The sequence below is a fragment of the Grampus griseus genome, assembly GCF_964374135.1.
Source record: "Grampus griseus genome assembly, chromosome: 15".
NCBI lineage: Eukaryota > Metazoa > Chordata > Mammalia > Artiodactyla > Delphinidae > Grampus > Grampus griseus.
In genome coordinates, this window is record NC_139009.1 from 82,867,020 (window position 1) to 82,890,255 (window position 23,236).

The 23,236-nt window shown below is 45.5% G+C and overlaps 3 protein-coding genes across 5 annotated transcripts in view; 2 read left to right on the forward strand and 1 right to left on the reverse strand.

Annotated features, from left to right (window-relative positions):
- NPAS2 (neuronal PAS domain protein 2) overlaps positions 1 to 1,222 on the forward strand; it is a 179,959-nt gene extending 178,737 nt beyond the window's left edge. The window contains exon 21 of one of the 2 annotated variants that reach the window (XM_082672900.1): positions 946 to 1,222. In XM_082672900.1, coding sequence (XP_082529026.1) covers positions 946 to 1,107 — 162 coding nt within the window. In that variant the 3' untranslated portion in view covers positions 1,108 to 1,222. Of the gene's footprint in view, positions 1 to 939 lie in introns of both variants that reach the window. The other variant, XM_082672899.1, reaches the window with a different exon arrangement.
- Positions 1,223 to 5,941: 4,719 nt separating this feature from the next.
- RPL31 (ribosomal protein L31) lies at positions 5,942 to 11,190 on the forward strand. The gene is made up of 5 exons (XM_082672029.1): positions 5,942 to 5,993; positions 6,390 to 6,496; positions 9,585 to 9,710; positions 10,684 to 10,796; positions 11,120 to 11,190. Exons 2-5 carry the CDS (start codon positions 6,390 to 6,392, stop codon positions 11,149 to 11,151), a joined length of 378 nt encoding a protein of 125 aa, XP_082528155.1. The 5' UTR covers positions 5,942 to 5,993; the 3' UTR covers positions 11,152 to 11,190.
- A 140-nt stretch (positions 11,191 to 11,330) lies between these two features.
- The window catches only part of TBC1D8 (TBC1 domain family member 8), a 122,237-nt gene continuing 110,331 nt past the window's right edge, over positions 11,331 to 23,236 (reverse strand). The window contains exons 18-21 of one of the 2 annotated variants that reach the window (XM_082672028.1): positions 14,879 to 14,968; positions 14,355 to 14,452; positions 12,510 to 13,020; positions 11,331 to 11,888 (exon numbers count right to left, since the gene is read on the reverse strand). In XM_082672028.1, the coding sequence (XP_082528154.1) occupies positions 12,559 to 13,020; positions 14,355 to 14,452; positions 14,879 to 14,968 (650 nt within the window). In that variant the 3' untranslated portion in view covers positions 11,331 to 11,888; positions 12,510 to 12,558. Of the gene's footprint in view, positions 11,889 to 11,954; positions 13,021 to 14,354; positions 14,453 to 14,878; positions 14,969 to 23,236 lie in introns of those variants that run through there. The other variant, XM_082672027.1, reaches the window with a different exon arrangement.

Below are 23,236 nucleotides of genomic sequence, written 5' to 3' on the forward strand. Positions count from 1 at the left end.
GCCGCCCATATATTCCTTCATCGGGAGTGACAGACGCGTTGGCAGGGCTCAGGGTACAAAGGGCGCTCAGGGGCCTTGAGCGCAGGGAGACAGGGGACATCGCAGAGGGCGCCCAGGCCTGGGTCTGTGTGGGTGGAGCGCTGTGGCTAGGTGGCCTGGCGGTCCAGTGGTTACGATTCCGCGCTGCCACTGCCCGGGGCACAGGTTCAGTCCCTGCTCGGGGAACTAAGATCCCCGCATGACATGCTGCCGGCTTGGCCAAAAAAAGGGGGGGTGGTGCGGGGAGAGGCCCTGGTGGAGAAGGGACGGGGACGGCTGAGTGGGGGCGAAGGGGACAGTGTTGCATCAGGTGAGGCAGCCTGAGCCAGGGTGGGGGAGCAGCCATGCCTGGGTGGCGTGGGGAACAGGGCAGACCGGATTGCCTGGCAGAGGAGGTTTCATGGATGGGGACCGTGGGAGGTGAGATGGAAGGATCCAGAGTTAACGTTTGACCAGTTGAAGGTTCTGAGCTGTAAATTAGGGTGCTTCCTGGTGGATACCGGCCAGTCATAGTACTTGGAAGTAGTTCTGGAATCAGGGGCCACCGGTGAAAAGTAGGCAGACGGCACGCAGGCGCGGATGCTGCCCCATCCATTATGTGTGTGTGGTCTCAGGTTCCATCATCCCAAAACGCACAGGCGACGTGGAGCACGTGCTCAGGAAACCGTGCCCCGGCCGCCTAGGCCCGGCCGCTGGGCCAGGAGGAAGCCCTAGCGCTGGCAGGGAGCTGGGCTTCAGAATTCGCACCCTTCTGGCAGAGCCTCGGCTTCGTCTCTCCCGGCCTGGCGCTCCCCCAGGCCCCGGCCGGGAGGAGGGTCTTTATTCTGACCACATCACCGCCCCAGCCGTTCAGGGGAGGAGTCCCTGAAGTGCAGAAAGAGCCATTTCCTTTCTTTCCAGGTGCAGGCACCAACCTCTTTGCACAGTGACCAGCAGGACTCGCTCCGCCTCTCCACCTACTCGCAGCAGCCAGGGACCCTGGGCTACCCTCCTCCCGCACCCTCGCGCCCTCCCCGAAGGCTCAGCAGCCTGTCTGAGTCCTCAGGCCTCCAGCAGCTACCCCGGTAGTGCCCTGGCGCCTCAGTTGGGTCTCATCAGCTTTAACCAATGGACGGTCGAGGGGGGGGATGGCCAGGGAGTTGGGGAGAAGAGTTTAAAGGACACCCCGGCTTTCGTGCGCACCGCATCCGTTTCAGAGCTCCTGAATGGTGACAACGTCTGAGCACAGCGGCCGGCCCGTGGAAGTGGGCAGGGACACTGGCCGTGTTTCCCTGTCCCTGCACTTTACGGCCATAGTCTACAGCCATACCTGGAAGGGACCGCGGTCCCCACGGGAGTGCATCACTTAGTTCACCTTAGTGACGGCTCATCTCGCTGCATCCTGCCCCCGCCCCTGGAGCGCGCCGGTCACTCCCACCGCTGCCGCCCGTGCGCACGTGCTCATTGGCCTGCGCTCTCTTGACTCTCTTTCCTCTGCGTTGGAGAAGCACCGGGTCAGGGATTTGTTGAAGAGAGAGAATAAAGAGATGATTTTTTTCGTTATTTCTAGATGATTGCTTCTGTTTTAATTTGCACAGCTGCACAAGGAGATAACTTAGGCACCTTCCTTTCTTAAAAATACTGTCTCCTCTCATGACTTCATTTGGAGACCCCAGTAACAAAAACAGCCCACCAATCAGATGGCAAAGCTGGTGGTCAGTCACCGGGCTGTAGCGCCACACCCTCCGGCCTGACCCTAATGGAATAAGGCTTTTCACCCCACACCGTTCCGGTGGGGTTTGGTTTGGATTGGTTTGGTTTGGGGTGTTTTTTTTGCCCCCGAATATAACACTGGACTGTTTCCTATTTACTTCGGCGATTACAACCACGAAGGCGGACTCAAAGCAAAGCACAATCCCGTAGCTGACGTTCTGGAATTCTCGTTGAGGACTTGAGGACTGGGAAGGTTTTACCAGCCAGACGGGTCCGTGGAGCGGCAGGTCCCCAGGAAGCCCCATCACGTGCTGGCCCTTGGAGTGAGAATGCTGCATCTTTCTACATATCTTTCCTGATAAGACCGAGGAGTGGATTTTCCTTTTCAAAATGCACTTTGCTTTTTTTGTATGTTTTGTTATGTTGAGATGTTTCTAAAGAAAAGATTTTATGTAATTATAAGATGATGTGTAGTGAATTGTACAGCTGTTGTAATAAGGACCTATTTCTATATAAAATAAAATTGTATGGATTATGTGTAAATTATTTTGTATCTGAGACACCAGTTCCTTTCCCAAATATAAGAGGATAAAAGTTTTCTTGTGTATTTCTGTGAGTGGACATTTTGTAATAAATTAACAGATTTGTATGATTTCCTTCGGAGGCAGTTTCTGTCCCTTTTTCTAGATGCACGCATACATCTTTTCATCAATAAACTTTTTTTTTTTAATTTCAAGATGTTTTTAAGGATAATCAAAGATACGGAAAAGGCGGGAACCAGCAACAAGTAAGCCGGGTGATGACCTTAGGATCTTTGACTTCAACATGCGCTTCAGCCTGTCGGGACCCTGATCTTCATTGAGAGATTGTGCCAGAAGGAAACAACAGTTCACTGTAGAAACGACAGCAAAACAAAGTGACAAAACCAGAAAAAGCTCCTGGAAACATCTCCACCTTAGAGACACAGGTAATCCACGGAGGTGGCCAAGCTGTCATCCACCAAAGCAGGCATAGCCCATAGTTAAACTCACCTGGGCTGGAGTTGTATGGGATCTGCCTGCTAGCACTTGCACAGGGTTTGTGTGTCTGTGTGGGAGATGTGTGCCCACGTCATGTGGACGGGGGAGATACAGCAATAGCAGACAATTCCCCCCTTCCCCATGAGGCTTCAGCACGCTGGAATGAGGGTGCCCTGGCACACCGTGATTGAGAATCACTGACATGGCCGTGCTCAGCAGAGCCCTTTCTACAAGCATTGGCCCGAGAGAACTGAGTTCCTTTCCTTGCTCCATCACTGGAGTTCTGTGCTTCTACCTGCTTCCCTGCAAAACAGGGGAAACTCCTCTCCGTTCTCTGGCCAGGATCAGTTTTCAGTGGCATCAGAGGCTGCCAGGTAAATACATCAAAAGGAGTTTTATTATTCACACAACTGCAATATTCCTGAAAACAGGTAAGTCTAAATATTTTGCGTATATTAGGATCATTTACTCTTCAAAGGAACCCTCGTTTTAAAACAAAAAGTCTCTGTGACACTGGATTACCTATTTTGTAATTTAACTGTTTTGTAAATTCAAAGGTTTACAGATCTGATTTTTCTGTAAAAGAATTTGTATTTTAATTGGCTGTCAGAATCTGCACTTCTAAGTAGAACAACTTTTTTAATGGAAACAGCATATTTGTTTTCCTAGGATTTTCTAGCTGGAAGCCATTAGAAAAGGGTGGAGTACGTCACGCTACTAATTTAATTTAGTATTGCTTAAACCTTACACATGTTCAGAGTCTGGATAAACTCAGAAAACTCTTATTGGGTAATAATTCTTTAAACCCACATAACATCAGGGGAAGTTTAATCCCTTAGCTTTTGATTCATTTAATTTTGCTCATTAAAAGACTGTTTTGCAATCCGGTTCTGTTTCGAGAAAAGCCATGACCTTTCTATTTGGAAAACTATAACGTCTTGGCTCTTGAGAAGTGACTGAAATGTGAACTCTGGAATACACCAAGTTTTAGAATATTTTAAACTAACTCAGTTAAAATGTAGTATCTTCTGTCTCTAATGGCAACTAACGTCCATTAAATTAATTTAAAATTTTTGTTTATACAGGCAACACGGTGAACTGATCAACTATGAGATCATTCTAAGTCATGACATGTTGGACTGTTGCCAAAATTATCTGGTAAAATGTGGGTGTTGGGTAGAAAATTGCTTCAGTTTCTCTCTTCACTTTATGTGAAGCCTGAAGGTTTTAAAGCCATCCCTTAATAACCTAGACAAATAACTAATTTGGATCCTCCAGAGACATGACATATGTGGCTTTTTGGACACAGACGTATGAATTTCATTCAATGCCTATGTGCGATAGTACAAACGACAGCATACTTCTGTATGCATAACGTGGTTGACGACATAGCTGAAATATACAGCCTTATGGTATCGGTGAAGCAGCTTTATTTTTCCAGGTGAAAAAAGCTCATCAGAAAGAAAAAAAAATTTCCTTTAGGATTATTCCCTAACCAGCCAATGTCCAGTTATGGGAGAAGCAGGGTAACCCATCAGCACATTCACTGAAATAATACAGGCCTTAAAATATATACTCCAATATTGGGTTACCACTTTATACACACTTAAAAGGTCCTGAATTTAATTCAGTATGTGACTCAACTTCCTTTAAAACCATCTGCCCCTCCCGAAGTCCCCACCTCTTTCAGTGGAGCCACGACCCATCGACATAAACTGAAAAACTTTATCCTCCATGCTGGTAAATTCCTTTCTGTCAGAGGGGATTTTGTACGTGGAAAGATAGTCACCACTAACTGTAAGTCATTTAATGTGCAACTGACTAATCTTATAAATTTATCGATTAGCGTTCTTTTAACCATTAAATAGTCAACATTTCCCTTATTAATCACATGCTACTTAAACAACAAATGAGTCAATATTTAGGAATTCACCCCCAAAATTTCCCCAATTATGAAAAGAGATTACAAATAACCCTTGTAAGAATTAAAATCTCAAGTCTGATACAGAAGCTTTCTTAAAAGTTCTAAAAGGATCCACAAAATATAACTATATATATATATATATCTTTACATCTAAACTGGTTGCAAAAGGTGAATATCACAGATTTAACGCGTCTGTATTTTACAACATGCTCATTCTCACACCTTCTCAGCGCTCCAGTTTTAACATACCGTTCTAGGGTTTCAATAACTCACCCAGTAAAGTTTTTACACCTCCCTAGGTTTAAGGATCTTATCATGCCCTCGCCCCCTCCAAAAGAGAACGCAATTTCTGATCGGCAGACTGAAGGTCCAGAGTTGTGAACCCGTGGGTTTGGCCTGGGGACGCGGGACTTAGTCTGTCAACTCACACCCGACCTCCTGGCGTCAGGTTCCTCCCTTTTCATTCTCAAGGTACGTATCTTACATCAGGTGTTGGATAAAAGTGCTGCTTCTATTGCTATTATTGGGCCATTTTGTTGTGATAGAGCGAAAAACAGGTATTTCTTTAAGGTCATGAAATCATATTGATTTCTCCAATGTAATAGCTTGTATAGTATTTTACTCTCCCTTTCTAAGGTGATTTTGTCAACTACTAACAGTCTCCTAAATTGACACTTCATATAGTCAGTTACAAACTGGCAATTTTGATTTCGAAACACTTCTTGTGCAGGCCTCTGCTCTACCCCCCTCCTCGCCCCTAGCCCAGGTCCCACTGCGGCTGATCGCGGCCCCCCACCCAACCCCGAGAGGCTCCCCGGTCTGGGCAGCGAGGACGCCCTTCTCGCGAGCCCGCTCTGCCCGACCGGAGCCCCTCCAGGGCGGCAGCCGCGTCAGTCATCTCCGGGCCTCCAGCCGGGAACACAGGGTCAGACACCGCTGGCCGAATCACTGAGCGAGTGGGAATAACAGAAGAGCGACTTTCCTCCCCGCCACGCCCTCCTCCACCTGGGGACCAAGGTCCGGTTTCCTCTCAAGAGTAAGACCGGAGGCGCAAGTCCCTCCCACACTCGTTCGCGCGCAGGAGGCGGGGTCGCGCGGCAGGAAGCAGGCGCGGAGAGCGCGACGCTCCGGGTCCCGCGCCCGAGGCCCTCTAGATTTCCCCTCCCGGCGCGCGCTGCTTACGTCACAGCCTCGCCTCTTCCCTCCTCTCACCCGCCCCCTCCACCCGCCTCCAGGTGACCCGGAAGTTGTATTTGCGACCCTGCTTTCCTTCTCCCACAATCCCTCCCGGTCTTCCTTTCTAACCCCGGACGAGCAAGGTGAGTATGTGCGCTCGGTGCCGGCTGCAGGAATCCGGCGGCATCCTCGCCCCGGATTGTGTCGACTAGGACAGCGGGCTCTCTCTTGACCCGGCACGGGGCCCCGCGTTCCGACGGCACGGGAATCTGCCCTGCATTTAAGGGCTCCCGGAGACTGGGAGAGAGAGTGGCCAACCTTAGGGGAACCCGGGCCGCAGGGGTTTCCGGGGCGGGGGCACCTAAGGGGCGCGGATGCTTGGGCTGCGCGGGGTGGCCGGCTTGGCTTTGTCCAGACCTGGGGCTTCAGGGGCCTCGCCGGACCCGCTCCGAGGGCGGCTGCGTGAGGCCGGGCTGGGAGGGAGGACTTGGCTTGGGTTTGTCCCACTCGCTCTGAGCCTCCTTGTTGCCTGGGCTTAGATGGCTCCCGCAAAGAAGGGCGGCGAGAAGAAGAAGGGCCGGTCCGCCATCAACGAGGTGGTGACCAGAGAATACACCATCAACATTCACAAGCGCATCCACGGAGTGTGAGTACCCCTGCGGTCGTCTATGCCTTGCTGATGGGGGCTCCCGAGATGGCGGTCTGGTTGTCCCTGGGGTCAGTCTAGTCGTCTGGATGCTGTGTGGTCTAGAAATTACGCATTTCTTCAAAAGCTCGTCTGTATTCCGTGGACCCTGTTTAAGGCTTACAGGGGTTAAAGCGTAATGCTCAGAGGTTAATACCTAGACAGATTAGGTTTCTGGGAGAGCCAACTTGGAGAAATACGGTAACGATAAAATCATTTCACTCTGTTTCGCAGTTACACCTTGGCAGGCCTGAAGGATGAAGGATGTGTATATGAGGGGAAGCAAGCTTTTTCGATGTGTCTAGGCCTTAGTAAAGGTAACCAGTTAGCTAAAGCTGTGCCCGGCCCAGAATACGAACACTCCGATGGGCTTCCTTTAGTTCGCTGACCTCCACAGTTGCGTAGTAACATCGGTAAAGCTGTAATGCCGCCAGTGCAGCTGCTGGAGGGACCAGAAAAGAGCGCATTGGTGGGGTTATAGGGCAGTGTTTGTGCCGGCGACACCTGGAGGTTGTGGATTAGTTAGGTGCGAGCATGTTGGGAACGATTTGGAACGTGCTGGTTCTTGGTTTTCGTCCCTGGGGTTTGGTTGTTCCCTGTTCTCAAGCTTAGCGAGGCTTCCCGTTTTTTCTGCACATGGTGCTTACTAGTGATGATGGAGACCAGACCTCTTCTTGAATACTGTTACTTGGGGTATTTTTGATAGCATGTGTTGCACTGCAGAATACTGTATTCGGGCACCAGTCCGTGGAGCAGAATTGCCTGCGCTTGCTCGGGCAGTCTCGTATCTGGACAGCCCGTTTTGTGAGGGAGCTCAGTGTGCAGCAGCGTCCGCGTTGGGCCTGGCGTTTCCGGCCAGGCGTTGACCGTGTGCGAGCCAAGGAGTGTTGTGTACGTGGGGTCTCGAGGCTTTTGGGGCAAAAGTCCCGTGCCTTTTTTGTGCATAGATGCTGCTGGTAACCACGTTCTCTTCCCCTCACCCCTTAATTTGAGGGGCGTGCGTATATTCGTTTGGGGAGCATATTAGGCACTTACTGTGTCTTGGGCTCTGTGTATTCAACAGGGAACCAGAGAGCCTGCCTTCCTAGTTTACTTAGTAGGGGAAGTTAGACAAGCATCCAGATACAAAACGGTGAAAAGTTGCAGGTGGAAAGTAAGTCACAAGGTGAAAGGGGTGGTGTTTTAAAGGCCACACAGTTAGCGGACATTAGAAGAGTGGGTGTGAGGCATTGTGGGTGGGCAGGTTTTCCAGGCATTCTGTGCTTTGTCACAAGAGCCCTAAGTGAAGACCTCACGGAACTAAAACCTTCGGTCATACTTGATGGGCAGCAACTCATTCTTCGCTTTACTTCCAAAGATCCCACAGTGGTGGTTTTCGTGCTTCCGCAGCTGCTGCCCCTCCCCAGTCTAGTCTGTTGTTACTCACAGCCCGTCCTCTTAGCGTTGAGTCCAGGGCTCAGCCCCTCTCTACCTATGCTTGGTAACAGCGGCTAGCTTTAGGGTCTCGCGTATCCAGCTGCTGTTAACCTGTATACTTGGGTGTTTAAATGGGTATCTCAAAAATTTTACATGGCCCCACACCAAACTCCTAGCGTCCATCTCCACCCCCGACCTTCCCATTTCCCTGTGGCCTTCGCGGCAAGTGAGTGTGTCTTCTTGGCTTGGCCTTCCCCAGGCTGATCGCACTGGTCCCACCAGTGCTCTCTTGATGGTTGCAGTTAGCGGCTCCAGCTCCTGGCTCCCTCTTCCAGCCCCAGACACCCGGGCTGTTCTCAAGGCCCCCACTGGCTTCCCATCTTAACTCAGATGAGAAGCCAAAGTTCTTGCTATGATTCCACATGGGTTGGCCACTTTCTTTCCTAATCAAAGCAGGCAAGTACCTGATTCAAGCTCACAGTTTGGGTTTAGTTTTACCTTTTTTCCCTGCCGTAATGCTTTTTCTATTAGGTAGATAAATAGTTGCCCTTATCATCTTTGGGTCTGGACTTCAGTGTCTCAGTGGCCATCTTACTTGAAACCTGCAGCCCCCTTCCTTCCCTAATGCTCCCTCTTTTCCCTGGTCTGTTTTTCTCTGTGGCGCTTGATACCATCTGACATACTCCATGTGTCAACTACGAAAGCTACGTGGGAAACAGGCTTTTGTCTGTTAAACCTACTGCTGTTATCTCTAGTGCCTTTTATTTCTAGGTGGTTAAATATTTAAGTGAACGAAGCGACCTTGCTTGATGGATTCAAGGAGGCTGGTGAGGGGTAGAGCAAAGGGAGCAAGGGGGACATGGTAATTGACATGGCTCCTGTGACAGTCACAGTCCTGGGGCGGGGGAGGACAGCCTTTAAGCTTCGGTCTCTGCCCCCCTTGGAATAACCTTTGCTTATCCAAATGCTTGACCATTTCAGCCGGTAGTAAACTTTGGCTTTTTCACGTTTTGTATTTAACTGAAAGCATGAAATTCAAAGGAATTTACGTATCCTCATCTAAACAACAGGTTAATGGTGCCTAACACATGCCGAGAGATCCGGAGCATTAACTGTTGCCCTCATCGTGTTTCTTGAGAGGGAATTGGTACATTTCAGGCCCCTGCTCTTTAAGCATAGACCAAGTTAATAATGAACCGTTAAATCCCATGTCTTAAGATGTGGCAAATAATTTAATAATGTTGTGACCCGAGGACACGGTATTTACTTCTGTGTTCTTTATGTTCAAGCATATTCTAACATCATTCTTAGATTATACTCTCCCTGGCAGATGGTATTAGACCTTGGGGGTGTTTTTGTTTTATCAGGAAAGGGTTGGCCAGTGTGTATATTAGCATCTCTTAAGGATCGTATACAGAGTCCTTGTTCTATGTGACTGAAAGTAGATTGTGTGTCTTCTGTGTCCCAAGTATTATAGTAGTTGCTGGGCATTACATAGTGGTGGAGAAAAGAATTGTTCCTGCCCTGTTCAAGGTTTAGTTTAGATTTGCTTTATGAAAATAGGACATGGTATGTCGTGTATTTCATTTAATTTTGTACTTAATTGATTTATTTACTTATGGTTGAATCTCAGGGGTTTCAAGAAGCGTGCCCCTCGGGCACTCAAAGAAATACGGAAATTTGCCATGAAGGAGATGGGAACCCCGGATGTACGCATTGACACCAGGCTCAACAAAGCTGTCTGGGCCAAAGGAATAAGGTACTCAAGTTGTCTGTGTTGTAAGATGAACTTTCACAATTCCACTGGCTAATGCACATGGAGGTATAAAGAAAATAACTGACTCAGAGAGTGGGGTAGTATCTGCAGGGAAGCCCTTTGACCTGAGACCCAAATGACGTAGGAGCCAGCAGTGTGAGGGTCAGGTAAGAGCATCACGCGAAGCGAGAACCAACTTCAGTGACTTGGGGACAGAGGTTGGTGAAGGTGGAGCAGGTTGTACGGCTTGAGAACAGTGGGGATGGAGAGTTAGGCAGGCGACAGATCTTGTAGGTGGTGGCACAGAGTTTGAATTTCTGTCTGGACGTATACTGGGAAGCCGCTGGAGCAGAGTTCCTGGGGGACGGGGGTGTTTTGGTTGTCAGTAGTGGGGGGTGGTCACGGGCCAAACATTGTACTGCGCACAAGGCAGGCCATCCAAATACACGCAAAAGCGAGTATCCAGCCCAAGTATCAGTAGTGCCGAGGTTAAGACCTGCTTATAAGCAGGGGGCTGGTTTTGCTGTGGAGGACGGTGGAAGTGGGACCGGCCACGGGGCGTGGAGCTGGCAGGGACTAGGTGATGTGTAAGATGAGTGGGGGGGGGGGGGCGGGGGTGTCTTAACATTGGAGTCCCATGCGGTGACAGGGACCTGAGATTCAGCCCTGCAGGAGGCTGGCATTGGTGCCTGTGAGCTCCCTTGAGATAGGGGAGGAGTGGTATGGCATGAGCCGAGAGAAGTTTCAGGACACCTTCTGTCCTTGGATCAAGAAAAGGTGGGGATGCAGTCGCCTGCGATGCTGCTGAGAGGTTGGCCGAGCCCCGAGGAGGAGTTGTGTGGGAGGCGGGGAGCTGAACCTTCAACAGTTGCACGTGCTCGGTATAGCCTGCAGGGTCAGTGCTGCCCCAGCGTGGCAGTGGTGGCTGCCTACTGACACTAGTACGTCCTGACACCAGCGTTCTCTTATTTTTCAGGAATGTCCCATACCGTATCCGTGTGCGGTTGTCCAGAAAACGGAACGAAGATGAAGATTCACCAAACAAGCTCTATACGTTGGTTACCTACGTACCTGTCACCACTTTCAAAAGTAAGTTCTACTTCATCCCACAAGGCTGTTTAAGCCCTCAGCCTTTTTATAACCTGAATTCATTTGTTCAAATACTGTGCACCTATATCCCTGGCATCCTTCCAGTAGGGATATGTTACAGGCATAATCGGTAAACCTTTTTTAAATTGTGTCATGGTGTGGGAAAATGCAAAAGGATACAGAATAGGTCTGTTTTCTGGGTTGTGAAAGGGCACGTGGAATAGTAACATTTACCTAAACCCTTGAAGAAAAGGTTCTTGGGGTGTGAAAATATGGGACGGGGTGTGTGGGTGTGGAAGGTGACGGGCTGTCTTCTTTTGCAGATCTACAGACAGTTAATGTGGATGAGAACTAACTGCTGATTATCCAATAAAGTTACAGAGCTGCCTTCGCATCTTGATTTTCCTTTTCTAGTTGCAGGTAAAATAGGCTTGTCTGTTTGAAAGCAGTTCCCAGTTACAGGAGCATTTGGAGAGTGTTTCCTAACTACTGTGCCTGGGCCCCTTCTCCCCATTCCCTGGAGTTTCTGAATATTTGCACAGGGCCTAGGCAGGTGTTCTAAGGTGCTTTTGAAATGCATCCCTGGCTTGGTAATGGCTGTTCAGGTGGTTGGGACATTGGGGGTATGATGATAATGCTTTTACAGGTGTGTTTTGTGAATTCTAAGATAACATTTTTCCAGGCACTGGCATGTAGAACTTAATTGCCACTTTTAACATGCTAAAATGGTGCACTTTGGATATCTTAGATTTAATGAAGTATGTACAGTTCCTTTTTAGCTCACTTACTTGTGGTGGCCCCGTGAGGTGTTTTTAGTCCTGGTTTAAGTGGAGTTAAAAGCTCAGGGGTAACCTTTCTTAAAAGGTTGCTAAATTCGGCCTGAAAGCAGGGTGTTGCAGGGATCATATTTCATCAGTGCTTGTACCACTGATACGAATAAAATGCCAGAAAGAGGTCCCCTTTCGAAGCCCTGGTGATGACAGTAGTGGGGTTGGGGGCTACCTGCAGTGTAGTGTACTATCCGCCGGGAACACGGTGGGGCAGAGGAATCTCCAGGTTATCCATTCACTGGCACAGTCCAGACCTCAGACACTGAAATAAGTAAAGATATAAACAGACCAAGTCAATACAAAAATTTCTTATTAAAAAAACCTGGAGGCCAACATTGAAAGCGTGGTTTGTACACATTTTTTGGAAGGACACAAAGTGAATACAACAAATATATTAAAATGGTTTCAATTACCAGCATTGAAACGAAATTAGTGCAAAAAAGCCAAATACAATTGCACAGATAGTGGCTCTTAAATCTTGAAAGTGAACTTGATTCTCAATCCCGCCCATGTGAAGTGAAGGATGAGTGCTTGGGCTTTTCTCCTCTCTGGGTTAGTATCATACATTTGACTTTCTTATATTCCATCTGAGAACAAAATACTAGCATCACAGCAGAAGTGCCCTTTACAGCAAATCTGGTAACAGTGAAGTTGCAAGTCATAGCATCAAGGGAACTGATGTGAGACACTCTCTAGCAATGACAGTGTCCAACTGAATTCTCTTAAAGGATAGACAGAAACGCTGGAGGGTTGCATCAGTTCCCCACCCCCACCCCCCCGCCACAGCTGTGGCTGTCAGGTTGCTTATCCAGATGCCCAGCTTGTAAAGTGTACTCACGATGAACTAGACAAACCTAGACTTATGGGCTGACAGCCCACAAACCTGGCCTGTGCTTTGGTATGGAGACTGGTCTCTGCCACCCGCTGTCCTGCTACGGGCTGCTCAGCTTGAGTTCAGGCTGTGACTGGCGGTTCATTTCACACGTTTTGAGGCTGTACTGATTGATCTTGGCATTTTCAAGTTTGGATTTAATGTCCAGTGGCTTTTCAAAAAAGTTGACTAGTGACTGTTCAGTCAGAAGTGAAGCTAAAATATGTTCAAGGGAGACAGTCCAGTCCCCTTGTGCGGCTTCAGGAAATGCCTGGGACTCTCGGGGGCTCTTCCCATTGTGGGTGTCGGCAAACACCGAGTCCTGCTCAGGAGAAGGAACCAGAGCCTGCGGCTCCTCCCCTGCTTCCTGGGAGCAGCTTCCAGAGCTGCTGCCCCGCTGCCCCACTTCCCCGATCTGCAGCAGCAAAGTGGTTACCGTGGCGATGGCTTGATACAAATCATTTTCTTCTGGATCTTCATGGAACATACTGTACAGTGTTTTACAGAACTGGATAAATTCTCTCTGGAATTGAGAAAAAACAAGTCTGCATGTAGTAGCGTAACAAGAATAGAAGCATATCGTGGGCTTTTTTCAAACTTAATACCTAGTTCTTTGGAAAAAAAACCACATGGTACTTTTTGAAGCAGAAAATAAGAGGTATTCTCTGCCCTTCCATCATACTGAAGACACACCGTTAATAGTCCAGGGGATTTCAGCACACATGTAGACTTGTGCTGTCTATACAGAAGTGTTAGACCCTTTAACCCAGCAAGACAACTAATGTATTCAAAAGCTGTGCACAGAGATTTGTTTATAAGGATGTTTAGGCTAGGGTTTATTATAGCAAAAGGTTGGAAACGGCCTGAATATTAAGACTGAATGAGATTATGATTTGGTAATCTGCTGGGAATGCCAAGCAGCAACTAAAGGCCATGAAGTAGAACAGTGATGCCTGATGCTTTGTCAAGCTACGCACATACTCCTGCCCAAACAGAATCTTTATGTTGTGTTATAGAGGTACCGCAGGTGGAACTTAGCTGCCCAATTACTCCAGGAATAGGAAAAAGGTTGAGCTACTAATTTAGTGTTTAATGACCTGGGAGAAACATCCATGATTGTTAACTGAGGTATGACTGACAACACTGAGATTTAACTGACTTTATATCCAAAGAGTAGAATATTTGAAAGCAACTCAACAGAGTTGAGCAACACTTCTTTGTTTTGTGGGAAAAAAACAAAACAAAATAACCCTGCTAAAGGGGTTTGAGTCCTATAATAAAGGGACGTTTTCAGCTTGAAGCCTTATCAGGACAGTATAATATGCAGTCAGTGATTTTCAGGAAACCAGAAAGAGTACACTATCACATGAAGAATGCTGATACACGTCCCCCCAAATAGCTTCCATCGCTCTAGGGCATAAATCTGCATCACAACCTGGTAAATGAATTTGATATAAAAACTTCAGGGACTCCCCTGGCGGTCCAGTGCAGGAGGTCCCTGAAGAGACTCTACGCTCCCAATGCAGGGGGCCCAGGTTCGATCCCTGGTCAGGGAACCAGATTCCACGTGCAGCCAAATTTTTTTTTAATTCTCTTATTAAAAATAAAAACTCTTCAAAGAATGAAGTGTGTGGCAGCCTCCTGAAGAGCTCTGGGTGTCTGGACAGCTGAATGGATCACAGTTTAAATGTTCCCCATTTAAACATCACAGTGTTCAGCTCCCAGAAGTTATAAGGTCTTTCTTTGATTATAGCTCTGGAGGTAACGGGGGAGGGGGTGCAGCTGAATTTAAAAGCCTACGTCTGAACCGGTCACTCGGCACAATGGTGAATCCTCTGCACAGAATACAGTCCATACCTGGCTCATTTTGGGCAACTCCTTCTCAGTTTTGTCTTTCTCTTTGGCTAAATCTTTAATCATCTGCTTCAGCTGTTTCTGATAATCAACTGTATCACCTTGAGACAAAGGAAACACAATACATACTTTAGTCTAAGTAAATTCCATGAAAGCAAAAGGAAACTAGGTAGAAAGGAATGGTGAGGGGATGAGGAATTCCACTAAGCAAATGCCGTATATACAAACTGAAAAGCAGAGACCAGAAGTCTTGTTTTACAGAAAGTGGCCACAAATAGATGATAGTAGCCGAGTTACCTCTTGCTACAAGAGGAGCCCTGAAAGATGAAGAGAATAAAGTGGTGGTGGCGTTGAAGGCAGTTTGGAAGGTTTCTGGCCTCTGAAAGCAGTGGTCTCAGTGTTAACTCCCAGGGAGTTAACTCCCAGGAGGGAATAGATTAGTCTGCTTCTAAGAAGAGCCGTGTGAAATCCATTGCCCTTAACCATTGCAGTGGTGTGCCAGACGGAAGATAATGAAAAGTATGTACCATTGGACTTGCCAAAAACCAGGGGTCTTGACGTCGACAACAGAGGATTCTTCAATGGTGACTGGCTGTCTCGGTCATTTTCAGTGAGTGCTTTTTAAAAAAAAAATAAAAATTTTTAAAAATTAAATTGAGGAAATTGTGTCTTAACCAAAACTGACAGAGTAATTTAGCTTTTAAGGTAAGAAAACTAAAGGTGAAGCTAGGAGCCCCCAGCCTGATGGCCGCAGGGTCTTCCCAGGGTCTGTGAACCCTGTGTACTTCAAGAAAACATCACACACCAGTAACGCCTTTTCCCAGATGTCTATAGATGTTGTAATGGTACACAGGTTCACAGGACATTGCTGATACTGACCTAGAAAAGTGTATGTGTGGTAAAATCCCATTTTGTCAAACTAAATATAAGTATATACATGCACACATGGAATTCTAGAAATAAATACACGTAGATTTCTGGATGGTGAATTAACAAGTAATTGCTTTAAACTGAGGGTATTTTTTTCCAGTAATTAGCACATACTGCTATACTTACATAACTTCTAACAAAAATTAGAAAAAGCTTAACTGAAAGCAGCATGTTACCATTACGAGTGTTCTTGAAATATACAAAAATACAATTACATCAGAACCCTCACACACTGCTGGTGGGAATATAAAATGGTATAGCCATTTTGGAAAAGTCTTGCGGATCGTCAAAAAGTTGCCATTTTTACCTAGAAATTCCACTCCTAGGTATATATCAAAGGGAAATGAAAACATATCCACTCAGAACCTGTACACAAATGGTCACAGCAGTTCCAAAGAGCCAAAAAAGTGAAAACAAACCCAAATGTTCATCAAGTGATGAATGAATAAATTGGGGGATGCCCACCGGGGTATCACTTCGGCTGTAATAAAAAGAGTAAGCACCGACATGCCACACGACGGGCAAGACCTGAAGACATACTAAGAGAAAGCAGTAAGACACAAAAGGGCACGTACGGCATGACTTCATACGGTATGAAAAATCCAGAATAGGCGTATCTGCAGACAGGAAGCAGGGGCGGGAAATGTGTGGATTGGGGGACAAGAGCTAAGGGGCACAGGCTTGCTTTTTGGTGTGAAAATGTTCTAAAATTGCAGTAGTGGTTGTGTAACGGGATATACTAAAAAACATTAGACTGTACACTTTGAAATGTATGGTGTGTGGATTACAGATCAGTAAAGCTGTTACCAAGATTATAAAAGGGATTGCAGATGAAGGATCCTCATTTTTAAAAGGTTGAAACTTAATAGCCATTCACTGAGAATAAATCAAAGGCAAAATTCTGTTGTGATCCAACAAATGTCCACAAGATGGCACCAAAGCCTTGATTAATCTACCCTCCTTCCTACTTGGGAAGCAGGTTCCTGGGGTTTGGAAGGTGGGAGGCTGTTTGGGGTGGTTTCTTTTGTTTTTTCTGTTGGGTCCTTTTTTTTTTTTTTTTTTTTTTAATTTAACAAAGTTATTGAGTCGTTTTTTTCCAACTTTACCCAAAACAAATGTGAGAATCCACTCAAACTGAATAGGAGGAAAATTACAAACCCTGGATGGTACGTGGGGCAGTCACGATAGAAATGGTTTCCCAAGTAATAGCTGCTGGGATGTCTAGCGGATACTGGGTCCCTATCCTCAAAGAGCTCAGCGTATCAAACAGAAATGTGTACACGAGTCACTCTAAGAAGATGCCCTAACAGAAGAACCAATACACACAAATATCATGAGAGCACAGAGAGGAACAATTAATTCAAGGGGTGGGTGAGTGTCCAGAAAGGAGCCAGGTCAAGTGCCAACAGTGACAAGGAGCCAGAAAGGCCAGCCAACCTCTCTCCAGTCCCTGCACACAGAAAGCACCAGCATCCGGACTGGACACGGGACAGTGGAGTCTTGGCGCTCACTGGAAAACACTCATGCTGCTATCTACTCCTATCAGAAATGTAAGATACAGTGCATAAGGAAAAACAGTAAACACTGAGTGTATACCACCTTTAAAAATGTACTTTCAACCTTTTAAAATGAGATACTTGAGCTTTTATAAATGTAACATTTTTACATTCCAATATATGTGTAATTCATAATTCAAGACTATAAGTGGATTGAGAGACAGTTCTATTAAAGCTTTCACCGTGTCTCACTTCAAATTCTGCACATGTTAAAACTGGATGAAGGATCTGTATTTGGTTATCTCGAAGCTCCCGATCTCACATGTCTGTGTGACTGGTGGGTAAGTACATCGCTTCAACAGACACAAGCACGACACCCTCCTTACGGCTTCAAGCACTTTCATTAGTTGGTGCGCATACTCATTCCCTGTAACACTGTCATCATCGCTATCTCAGCACTTTCTAAATGGGATGCTTGTGGAGGGGAAAAGCCAGTTCCACTGAAAGTTGCTTCTCTCTGGCAGAAGAGTACATAGACTGCTTTCAACACAATTTGGCCTTCACACACAGTTGACACCACAGTCATCAAAATAATACCATTTTCCAATATATTTTCTTCTTGGAAAAGCCATACAGTGAGTGCCCCCCTTCGACCCCTCCATGTAGGCTAGAAACAGCAATCAATTTCTAAGGGAACAGACTTGCATTTGGATTAATTAGGAATTCCAGTATAACCAAGTCATTGATAGGAAAAGCAAACGAAGTATCCAACTTGTGTCTCAGATATCTACTATAAGAAAGTCACCTGAGCTGCAACAAGTACCGGATGCTGGGACCATAAATCCCATTTTAGTGGCTTAACAATCTGGACGATACTAGGGATCTTAAGCACCTAGCTTTTCTCTTTTAAAAAGCTCAGTGCAATCTTTTAATTTCACAGAACGTTTCTCAGGAGGTTTATATTCTACACTTGTCATATTTTGCAAAACCCTCAAGTGACATTTTCAACTCAGGATCCCAATACAAAGAACAGACTTTCATCTAGCCTAAGCTGTCTTTCACCAAATCAAATGTGCCTGGTATCACTTCTGATGTAGCTGACATCAGTACTGCCTAAGTTATTAGATGTAAACTATCATTTTTGGATCCTGTGATAAGCTGACCTTTGTTCGAACTTTATTAGATTCAGCATTTTAAGAACGTCAGTTAACGTGGATCCAGACCAGCAGGGACACCTTTTGGGGAGCTGCTCTGCAAGTCCAGCAACGTATTTCCTGAACCCCAGAGTTTCCAGGAGGAGCAGAACTGTCTATCAGCTCTGCTCACAGTGTGCTGTCTTTACAGGAAGCCTCCGATGCCTCATTCGTTTGTGTTAATTTACCAATTCTGACATGTCATTCTTGGTAGCTTGTTTTGATGCTTCTTCCTAATGAATCTAATGTTCTTCCAGGAAATGGTCTTCTGGATGTCCAGTTAGTGTAATTAGCTGAGTGAAATGACCAGTACTTACAGATTTAGCAATTTTCAGTGAAAACTCCTGATTCAGTAATCTTCTAGAATACTGTTCATGCCTCCATCACCTAATCTGGTATCAAATCATCTGGAATATTTCTCTTCTATTTGCTAAACAGTGTTGTAGTCACCATGGGGCCAATGAACTGAGCTCTTCAAAAACTGTGAGGCCTTGGGCTTAGGGCTTCTTTGCTTCCCGAGATGCATCACCTTTGTAAGTGACCTGACAAAGCCCTCTGCCTCCTGTTTGACCCTGCAGAGTTCCAGCGCTCTCTGCACAAGGCGGGTGTTTTGAGGCCAGAGGCTGGTGTGCTTTGTTTGGTTTTCCACCTCCCATCAGGGCAATAAGACATCATCACTCTTTGGGCACACAAATTCAAACCTGTAATCCTCAGTATACTTCCTAATTAGTGAGTTAAGCTTTTTTCCCCATGAGTGTGTTTGTTCCACCTTTAATCAAAATGTTATTCATGAGGGTGGAAAACAAATATTTGTTAAAATCAAATCTATTTAAATGAAAAGTGCCTAAATGTATTGTGGATCTTCATGGCCCTGTCAAACTGATGCATTTAAATAGAGGTCTTAGGTTGTCTGCTTTCTTAAGACTTTTTTTTAACTGCATCAAAAATTCAAATATTAAATAATTCAAATTCAAATATTCAAATATTATAATAATAATAATAATATAATTCAAATAATTCAAATATTAAATACAGGTAAGCAAGGGAATGTAAATTGCTAGAGTCACTATGGAGGTTCCTTAACCTAAAACTAGAGTTACCACATGATCCAGCAGTCCTACCCTTGGCATATATATCTGGAAGAGACAAAAATTATAATTCGAAAAGATACATGCAACCCCAATGTTCATAGCACCACTATTTACAATAGCCAAGAAGACATGGAAGTAACCTAAATGTCCATCAGTAGATGAATGGAAACGAGGCCCCCAAACTGTCTGGCTTTGGAAACCAAGGGGAGCTTATGTCCCAGGGACCTGGGGAGTGTAGGGATCTGAGAGACTCCTACTGAGGGTCTCACTGGTCCTAGGACCCAGCGCAGAGGCAGCAGTTTAAGTAGTGCCTGGACTGCATGTGAAGGAGACCCGTTTGCTAATTTTTTTTTTTTTTTTTTTTTTTTTGCGATACGCGGGCCTCTCACTGCTGTGGCCTCTCCTGTTGCGGAGCACAGGCTCCGGACGCGCAGGCTCAGTGGCCATGGCTCACGGGCACAGCCGCTCCGCGGCATGTGGGATCTTCCCGGACCGGGGCACGAACCCGTGTCCCCTGCATCGGCAGACAGACTCCCAACCACTGCGCCACCAGGGACACCCCCCATTTGCTAATCTTAAAGCTTCTGCTGGAGGGGCAGAGACAGGTGGGACTTTCTTCGGGAACGAAGCACCATTTTCCCCTTTGTTCACTCTACCTATACCTTGCTAGTGGAGGTGGGCGCACAGTCTCACTGAACTCACAAGAGTGCCCCGCCCCAGGGCTCTTCACCTGCATCACTAAAGCTGCAGGTGTGTCCCATACTCAACCCTCTCTCCTGCAGCCTTGCAAAAGCCAGCAGATGAACGTGGTCCACACGGGGGCTATCCCTTGATCCCCTGGCCCGGGAGGGCAAGAGTCCTGAGGCCCCACAGGACTGAAACAATCAGAAAGACGGTTCTGGGCAGGCTACCACACCCAGGGCACTGCACAGACAACAGACTGGAACACACCCCCAGCCCACCTGCACAAAAGGGCCCATTTACTTGTCCTAGGGCTTCAACTTGAGGGACGGGCTTAGATTTGCCACACACCTAGAGACTACAGAGGCGCACTTGGAATGTAGGCAGGGAGGCATAACCCTTGCACCCTCTCTTAGCCTCACCACAGCTCTCTGGTACCTTCCAAGGGGCTTATACACTCATCTGAAGTCATGATTTTTGTAACTGTTGCCTGGGGAGCACCTCCAGATCTCCTGGTCTGGAGGTCAGCACAGTTTACAATTACAGTCCCATGGGACTCTCCCACAGCCCAGAGAGTTCCAAATACAATGAACCCAAAGAGACACACACCAAGACACACTATAACTAAAATGATAAAAGTTACAGATAAAGAGAGAATCTTAAAAGCAGCAAGAAAAAAACAACTTGTTATGCACAATGGAACCCCCATAAGACTATCAGCTGATTTTTCAACAGAAGCTGCAGGCCAGAAGGGAGTGGCGCAATACATTCAAAGTGCTAAAAGGAAAAACTTCCGACCAAGAATACTCTACCCAGCAAGGTTAATCAGAATTGAAGGAGACTGGGCTTCCCTGGTGGCACAGTGGTTGAGACTGGTCCAGGAAGATCCCACATGCCGCGGAGCAACATGTGTTGCAGCTACTGCACCTGCACTCTAGAGCCCACAAGCCACAACTACTGAGCCCGCACACCACAACTACTGAAGCTTGCGTGCCTAGAGCCCATGCTCCGTGACAAGAGAAGCCACCACAATGAGAAGCCTGCGCACCGCAATGAAGAGTAGCCCCCACTCGCCGCAACTAGAGAAAGCCCACGTACAGCAACAAAGACCCAATGCAGCCAAAAAATAAATAAAATAAATTAAAAATAAATAAATACAAAGGAAAGAACATTTGAATAGTCCTATGTCAACTGAAATGAATTTTAAAAAAAGAAAACAATTGAAGGAAAGATAAAAAGAGTTTTCAAACAAGCAAAAGGCATTTATCACCACTGAACCAGCCTTACAGGAATGTTAAATGGACTTCTTTAAGAGAAAAAGAAAAACCCCTAGCTAGCAACAAGAACACATGAAAGTCAAAATGTCACTGATAAAGGCAATATAAAGGTAAAGCTAGACCAACCACTTACAAAGCTAATATAAAGGTTAAAAGACAAAAGTATTGGGTTGGCCAAAAAGTTCGTTTGGAGTTTTCTGCAACATCTTTCAGAAGAACCTGAATGAACTTTTTGGCCAATCCAATAGTACCATTAACTACACCAGATTTGATTAAGGGATATACAAAATAGAAATATGTAAAATATCACATCAAAAACAAAACGTAGGGGGAGGGAATAAAAATACAGAGTTTTTAGAATACACTTAAGTTGCTATCAACTTAAAATAGACTGTTATATATATAGGCTGTCATATAGTGAACCTTGTGATTAACTACATAGCAAAAACCTACACAAAAGATAATGAGAAAGAAATCCAAATATAACACTGAAGAATGTCATCAAACCACAAGGGAAGCGAAAAAAGAGAAAAAGAGCAGAGAGGAACTACAAAAAACAATTAACAAAACAGCAATAAGTGTATACCTCTCAATAATTACTTTAAGTGTAAATAGACTAAATTCTCCAATCAAAAGACAGAGTGGCGGAATAGATGAAAAACCAAGACTCATCTACATGCTTGCCTACAAGAGACTCACTTCAGATGGAAGGACACAAACTGAAAGTGAAGGGATGGAAAAGACAGTCCCTGCAAATGAAAGCAAAAAGAAATCTGGGGTGGCTATACTTTTATTGGGCAAAATAGACTTTAAAACAAAAACTGTAATAAAAGGCAAAGAAGAGCATTACATATTGATAAAAGGATCAACCCAACAAGAAGATATAACATTTGTAAATATTTATACACCCAAGAGCAGCACATCTAAATAAATAAAGCAAATATTAACTGACCTAAAGGGATAAATTGACAGCAATACAGTACTAGTAGGGGACTTTAAGACCCCACTTACATTAATGGATAGAACATCCAGACAGAAAATCAATAATGAAGCATCAGCCTTAAACCACATATATATACAAAACATTCCATCCAAAAGTAGCAGAATTTTTAAATTTTTAAATTTAAAGCAGGGTTTTAAAAAATTTAATTCAACAATACATTAAATGGATTATATACCATGACCAAGTGGGATTTATTACAGGGATGTAAGGATGGTTCAGCATCCACAAATCAACATGATACACCACATTAACAAAATGAAGGATAAAAAACACACAACTGTCTCAATAGATGCAGAAAAAGCATTTGACAAAATTCAACATCCACTTATGATTAAAAACTCTCATCAAAGTGGTTATTTAGGGACCATACCTCAACGTACGTAATAAAGGCCATATGACAAACTCACAGCTAACATTATAATCAATGGTGACAAGCTAAAAGCTTTTCCCCTAAGATCAGGAACAAGACAAGGATGCCTACTCTTGCCACTTTTATTCAACACGGTATCGGAAGTGTTAGCCCAAACAATTAGGCAAGAAAAAGAAATAAAAGGGAAGGAAGAAGTAAAACTGTCAGATACCATATATATAGCAAACCTTAAAGGCTCCACCAAAAATTCTTGGAATAAATGAATTCAGTAAAGTTGCACACACACATACATACACACAATGGAATACTACTCAGCCATGAAAAAGAAGGAAATCTTGTCGTTTGCAACAATACAGATGGACCTTGAGGGCATTATGCTAAGCAAAATAAGTCAGAGAAAAACAAATACTGTATGATTTCAGTCATATATGCAATCTAAAAAAATGAAACAAATGAATAAAACACACCCATCGACTGTTGGTTACCAGAGGGGAAAGGGGTGGGGGGGGGGTGGGCAAAATGGGTGAAGGGGGTCAATTTTATGGGGACAAATGGTAATCAGATTTACTGTGGTGATCACTTTGTAGTGTATACAAAGACTGAACTATCATGCTTTACACCTGAAACTAGTATAATACCAATTTTACCTCAATTTTTCAAAAAACAGTAAGCTAAGATAACCATCTGTAAGGCAACCAGGGTTTGTCTTCCCCCACATTCCACAGGCCCGTGGTTCTCAAAGTGCGGTCCTCGGACCTAGCGGATTAGAAACCGGGGTGGGCCAGGTATCCTGTATTATAACAAGCCATCCAGATGATTCTGATGTACACTCGAGTCTGGGAAC